Source organism: Galeopterus variegatus, unplaced genomic scaffold, assembly GCF_000696425.1.
Source record: "Galeopterus variegatus unplaced genomic scaffold, G_variegatus-3.0.2 Scaffold4646, whole genome shotgun sequence".
NCBI lineage: Eukaryota > Metazoa > Chordata > Mammalia > Dermoptera > Cynocephalidae > Galeopterus > Galeopterus variegatus.
Genome location: NW_007730757.1, coordinates 169,836 through 176,511, shown reverse-complemented (window position 1 = coordinate 176,511; position 6,676 = coordinate 169,836). Strand labels below are relative to the sequence as shown.

Genomic DNA, 6,676 nt, shown 5'->3' with positions numbered 1-6,676 from the left:
CAGCTGCCCGGGAAGGACGGAGGGGACGACGGCAGGCTGGGCGCCGCCGGAGGTCGGGCGCGGCCCTGGGAGTTCTCCAAGGTGCTAAAATAAACCCGGCGAAGATCAGGTTTCCCGACCAAAATAACCCAGGAGCAGCCTTAGAAATGCGAACTGCGAAAGCGATCCGGAGCGGGAGGTGGTGACGAAGACTGCCTGTCACAGGGCTCCCTCGCCGTCCTGGCAGGGGACCCCGCGCCGCCCCTGCCTCTGCCCGCCCCAGCCGCCAGGCCGCGCGCCGCAGAGCTCAGCTTCTCACCCACCCCCTTCTCCTTCCCTTCTGGGGTCATTGCCCCCCAAAACAGCCTCCTGCTGCCCACCCACCGGGCTCTGATGGCCAGGTATGTAGTAGCTTAGAGCTGGACTCAGTCATTCATTCAGCATTTATTGAGTGCCTACTGTGTGCCGGGCACTGTCTGGGCACCTGGGTCCCACCAGTGAACAAAGAGACAACAGTCCCTGTTCTGTGGGGTTGACATTTTTTAGGGCGACACAAACCACAAAACACACAGAACAACTAAGTAAAGTTATGGCCTGTTAAAAAATAATACGGGCAAAAAAAAAAAAGAGAGAGAGCAAAAGAGGGTAATGGGGTAGAGGTAATATTTGAATCTCGGGGTTGCCCGCTGGCTCACTAGTGGCCTGGATAGAGTCCCTTCGACTCTGAGCTTCAGTTTTCTCATCGGTGTCAAAGGGACGAAAAGCCTGTCCATGAAGTTAAACGAGGTGGCGCAGGGACGTGCACTTAACTCTGGCACATAGCAAGTATTAAGCACAAGTTAATGATAAATATGCTTGTTAGTATGAGTAGTAAATCTATCTTAACATGTAAAGACAACAAACGCCAAATGTCCACAATGTCCAGACTGCTCTAGGTCCCACAAAGCTGCCAGAAAATTTCTCCTGCTCTCAAATAAGAAAGGGGCAGTATTGTCAAGTGGTCAGGGACAAGAGCTGACTCGCAATCCTTGTGCCAGGTGTGGGTCCCAGCAAGTCACTTCCCTCTCAACCCACCTCCCAGCAGCCGATAGTACTGGTCCAGGAAGGTCATGCAGAACAAGGGCCAGCTGGGTTGATGCCTCAGGGGAGGCCAGGTGGTCTGCAGGGATGGGGCCACAGCAGTCATCTTTGCCCTTCCCACTGGTGTCTGCATGGGGCCTGGAGCCCAGCAGGCTCAAGAAGTGTTCCATGAATGAGTGACGGGTCAGGCCAAGCAGGCAGGGAGCAGAGAAGCCACGGAACATGTGTCCAGGAAGATGGCTCACAGGCTCAGTGAGAAGGCCCAGCCGGCCCAAGTCCCAGCTCTGGCCCTGGCCAGCTCTGAGGCCTCACAAGTGATGTCACCACTCTGAGCCTGCTCTTTCTCCTCTAAAATGGGAAGATGGCGATTGGACTAGCCCTGTCAACTGGAAGTGGTCTGTGACCCCATCATGCTTTTCCATGTCTGAGCACTGCAGTAGGTAGCTCAGGTTAGCCCACCAGGTCCCCTGGGGATGCATCCGAGGGCACCGTTTTGTTTGGCCCTTGCCACTTTAACCGCTTATTTATATTCTGCTTTACTGCACAGGGCTATTTGTATAAGGATGGCCATCCCAGATAGTTTTGAATAGTCCCAAGATGGAAACAACCTAAATGTACAATAATAAGAGATTGGTTACATAAAATATGGCACATCCACATGACAAAATGCCAAGCAGCCATTGAAAAATAATGAGGTTGTCATGGAAACATAGCCAAGTTTATATTGTTAAGTGAAAGGGTAGGTTATTTTTTAAAAGGGTGTATAATGTGATCATATTTTTTAAATGCGTTATATAACATGTAGATATAGTTTGTTTATTATATACTATTTTCTGATTATTAAAGTAATACTTCATAGATGTAAAATATTTTAGTAATTGAAAATGAGACAAGTTAGAATCCCTTTATAACCTGACCACCTTTGTGTTAACAGTGTTGGTCTCTGGGTGGTGGGATGACCTATATCATGTGTATTTATTGAGTTTATTGTAGTAAGCATGCAACACTTTCATAGTAAGAAGTAAATAAGGCTGTTGGTGAAATTATACTGTTTCATAAACTGGCTGATTATTTTGTGGGTGTGTATCCTATTTCTCCAAATAGTCTGCAGGAAGAGATCAATGAAAACATTGAATGAATGAATGAATTCTAAGGCTTGAGAAATGGGACCGTGTGGCCCATGGTGGGTGCTCATAAAGATTTGTGGGTTGAGGAATGGTGTTTGCTTCTCAGCCACCTGAGAATGTGAACGGGGTCACCCCACCTTACAGAGGAGAGTGACAGGTGTCAGGCTCAAGGGTGGACACCACCTTGGGCTAAGTGCACCCCTCATATGATCCTCTTGCCAGCCCTCTGAGAGGAAACAGAGACTTAAAAGGGTGGGAGGATTTGCCTGTGCTCCTCAGCTGCAGGTGGCTGAGCGAGGGTTTGAACCTGGGGCTGTCCCACTCCAGAGCCATGTCTTAACCACTGCTGGGCTGGAGTCAGATTGGACCCCATGGCCCTTCCCAGCATGGAGCCCATTGTGGCCCTCAGAACCTGCTGGCAGCTCTAACCATATAGAAATGCTGACACAAGCCTCTGGGTATTAATATCCCCTTTCTGGGCTGGGCTCCTGTGCCCCTCCTGAGGCCACCCCAGGTCATGGGCCCCACCCAAGGAGAGTGGGGTGAGTGCCCTGGTGGAGAGCTGAGCAAACACATCCAGGTCCCTGTGGTCTGAGGGATCTGGGTCCAAAGGGCCTCCTGTCCCCACCGTAGACACTGCTTAGGAGTTGGACCTCCCCTCTTTTCTGTTTCCTGGCTGGAGGCCTTCCCCTCTGAGCTTCAGCTTCCTCCTCTGTTCAGTGAGGATGCTGTCACAACTCCCTCACGTCAATGCTGGTTACATCGTGTCAATAAGCTTAAGCACACTGAGAGCTCAGACACTGCCCAGTAGCCACGCCTGTGTGCACATGTTCATGTGCATCCACATCCAACTGTCTAGAGTCCAGGAAGAGGCAGCACGTGGCATCAGTGCTACACCCAAAAGGGCAGGACATGATGCAGTCTGGGACTTCCCCCCCCCCCCGTGGCCTCGTGGAAAGGGACACTCAGGAAAGGGAAGAGGAGGAATGAGGTGGCCGAGCCCTGCCGGACCCAGCGGGGGTGTTTGCCAGGAACCTCAGACTGAGAGCTTCTGGACTCTGGCCTCATCCAGCCAGGGATGGGGTGGAGGTCAGACCATGGTGGTTCCTTTTGAAGGGGGCACTAAGAAGTGAATCGATTCCTAACCCATGGGCGGGGGCTCACTATGTGGCAGGGACCCTGCTCAGCTCTTCACAGACATCATCTCACTGAGCCTCGCAACGACCCTAAGAGGAGGACACTGTTATTCCCACATTACAGGTCGGAAACCAAGGCCCAGGGAGGCGAAGTGACTCAAGGTCTCACAGCTAGTTGGGGTGTAGCCACGACAGATGGCAGATTCCTCTGCCTGACTCTGAGCCTGTAGCCAGAGAGCACTCACACACATCCACACCCCCCAGGAATCTTCCTGTCCTTGGGAGGCTGTGGGGTGGTCCTGGGCTTTCACGGGTGGGCTCCATAATTAGAGAAGTCACAGTGTCCTGCCTCCATCTGGGCTGGGCATCCAGGCCTTGGCCATCCAAGGAATCATGAGACCAAGGGGTTCACGTCTGACTCTTCTGGTCAGCTTATACAAGCAGCTTCCCCCGTCAAGCCCAGGGGATTTGGGGTTCCCAAAGGTCACTCAGGTAGGTGCAGGGAGGCCTGCCTCAGCTCCCAAATCCTTGACCAGGCCCTGTTGGTCTGCACCCTGTGGTTTGCAGCATCTTCTCCCCTTTCACTCCATACACCAACCACCAGACCTCCCAGCCCTCCTGTGGGGTAGGCTTTGCCCTGCTTAGGGTTTCCCACTGTCCTTCCCTCCTGAGGAAAGCCCTCCATGAGTCCCAGACCAGACCGAAACTCTGATCTTGTGATACGTTGACACACTTGTCATCATTTACACGTGTCCTTCCTTTGATCCCCACTGAAGTGTGAGCTTTCCGGGGACAGAGGTGGAGTCAGGTTTGCTCTCTGCAGTACGCCCCCCACCTAGCACGCTGTCAGGCACCAGGTAACTATTTATGGATTGTCTGAAGCTGCTGTAGTGCTCCTGTCCTTTGCAAAACTCTGAGTACTGGGGACAACCACCAGGGGGCAGATCCATTACCAACCAATTAATTATCCTCCCTCTAATGGAAATCGAGTCTTACAGATTGCCTTCTGATTGGACTGTGATGCACTGAAGCCAGAGTCAAGACAGATTTTTTAAAAAAAAGAAAGAAAGATGGGCCGGCCCGGTGGCGCACTGGAGAGTGCACTGCTTGGGAGCGCGGCGGCGCTCCCTCCGAGGGTTTGGATCCCATGTGGAGACCGGTTCCCGCTCACTGGCTGAGCGCGGTGTGGGTGCAACACCGGGGGTTGCAATCCCGTTGCCGGTCCCCGGTACGGGTGGTGCGACACCGAGGGTTGCAATCCCGTTACCGGTCAGTAAAAAAGACAAAAAGGAATAAAAAAAAAGAAAGAAAGAAAGAAAGGAAAAAAACCAGCCTGCCAGATCAATGAAATGCTGTCACAGAGGGAGGAGCTGGGCCTGCCCTCAGGGACCCGAGAGGATGCTGTCAGTGACGTTAACTCCATTTGGTGCCTGGGCTCCACTGCCTGGCTCAGAGGACTAGGCCCAAACTCCCCAAGCAGTGCAGCAGACGGCCCTGCTCATGGGGTCTGGACTGCTCAGTGGGAAGCTGCTCAGAGCAGGGGAAGTGGGACCCACCTCTGCCCCAGCCAGAGACCAAGGCCACAGCAGAGTCCCGAACAGCAGGAGGACTACATTTCCCAGAGTGCCCCAAAGCCTGGGGATGAGCCACTGTCAGATTTAAATAGCCCAGGCCTGAGGCAGCCAGGCCGCAGCTGCAGCGTCCCTGTACTCCATTGGCGCTGGCCCCGCATCGGTGGGCTCCATTGGCTGCCCGGCTGGCACTGACGTCCCGTGGAGCCTGGGGCAGCTGGAGGTAAACAGCCAGGAGTGCAATCCTCCACTCTATATTTAACAGCTACCGCGGAGAAGGCAGGAGACAGGCGACAGTGGCGGCTGTTGTCTTCAGGGAGAAGGCCCTTGGAGCCAGGCTGGCACCGGTCTTTGGGTGAGCAGGATACCATGCCAGCTTCCCAGAGCCGGGCCCGTGCCCGGGACCGCAACAATGTCCTCAACCGGGCCGAGTTCCTGTCCCTGAACCAGCCCCCCAAGGGGACCCCAGAGCCCCGCAGCTCGGGCAGGAAGGCCTCAGGCCCCTCTGCACAGCCCCCGCCCGCCGGCGACGGGGCCCGCGAGCGGCGACAGTCACAGCAGCTGCCCGAGGAGGACTGCATGCAGCTGAACCCCTCTTTCAAGGGCATTGCCTTCAACTCCCTGCTGGCCATTGACATCTGCATGTCCAAGCGGCTGGGGGTGTGCGCCGGCCGGGCTGCGTCCTGGGCCAGTGCCCGCTCCATGGTCAAGCTCATTGGCATCACAGGCCACGGCATCCCCTGGATCGGGGGTACCATCCTCTGCCTGGTGAAGAGCAGCACACTGGCCGGCCAGGAGGTGCTCATGAACCTGCTCCTGGGTGAGTGTGCCCGCCGTCCTCCACCCTCCCGCCAGGCCCCTCGGAAGGGACACTGCCCACCCTGCCCCACTTGGGCCAGGACCAGCGGGGCCGTCAGAAACCGGCTGGAAGGATCTAATGAGGTTAAGCAGAAAGGGTGCCCCAGAAATGGGCAGGCCTCCAGCATGGGGCGTGGGGAAGCGAGAGCAGGGACTGCACAGACAAGAGCCCCCTGCAAAGTGGGGGCTGCATGGGAGCCCAGTGGGAACAAAGGGAGGCTGGGGCCAGAGGCGGGGAGGGGTGGCTCATGGTGTCCTGGAACGGTATGTCACTGTTTAACTCCCACCCCATGGGCTGAGATCCTCGACTTCTTGATCACTCTCAGCAGCACCCGGGAGCTGCTGTCCACCCCAACCCCCACCCCGCTTGGTTCAGGGACCCTGCAAGCTGCCTGGGATTCTCCCGCATGGTCTGGGGGCCCCAGGGATGCAGTCTGAGACTCCCACTCACTCCCAGAGTCTTATCTGCTCCTTCCCCATGGGAGTCATTGGAGAAGAGAGCCTGGGGGATGTTCGCTGGTTTGTTTTTCCAAAGTCTTTGCCACCAGCCCCTTTCAATTTAGCACTGCCCTGTGTCAGGTGCCACATGGGACCCATGTGGAAGGCAAGATGTCCCCTCCATGTGGGAGGTGATGCCCAGCCCTGTCCGCCCACCCTTCAGGCACCTCCAGATCCCCAGGGTGCTGCGGGGAACCTCTGCTTCCACCCTCCGTGCCAGGCCCCTGTTGATTCCCTACCCCTTCCCAGTGTGGCCACCAGAGGGGAGACAGGGGGTGGCGGTCTCAGGCAAAGTAAACATTAAAAAGGGATGTCAGGGGCCGGCCCGGTGGCGCACTGCTACAGTGCGCCGCTTGGGAGCGCGGCAGCGCTCCCGCCGAGGGTTCGGATCCTACATACAGACCGGCCGCTCACTGGCTGAGCAAGG

At 55.8% G+C, this 6,676-nt stretch overlaps 1 protein-coding gene across 1 annotated transcript in view; it reads left to right on the top strand.

The window, feature by feature from the left end:
- Nucleotides 1–5,083: 5,083 nt before the first annotated feature.
- The window catches only part of PPAPDC3 (phosphatidic acid phosphatase type 2 domain containing 3), a 15,279-nt gene continuing 13,686 nt past the window's right edge, over nucleotides 5,084–6,676 (top strand). The window contains exon 1 of the mRNA XM_008588047.1: nucleotides 5,084–5,713. Within this exon, the coding sequence (XP_008586269.1) occupies nucleotides 5,263–5,713 (451 nt within the window). The 5' untranslated portion in view covers nucleotides 5,084–5,262. The remainder of the gene's footprint in view (nucleotides 5,714–6,676) is intronic.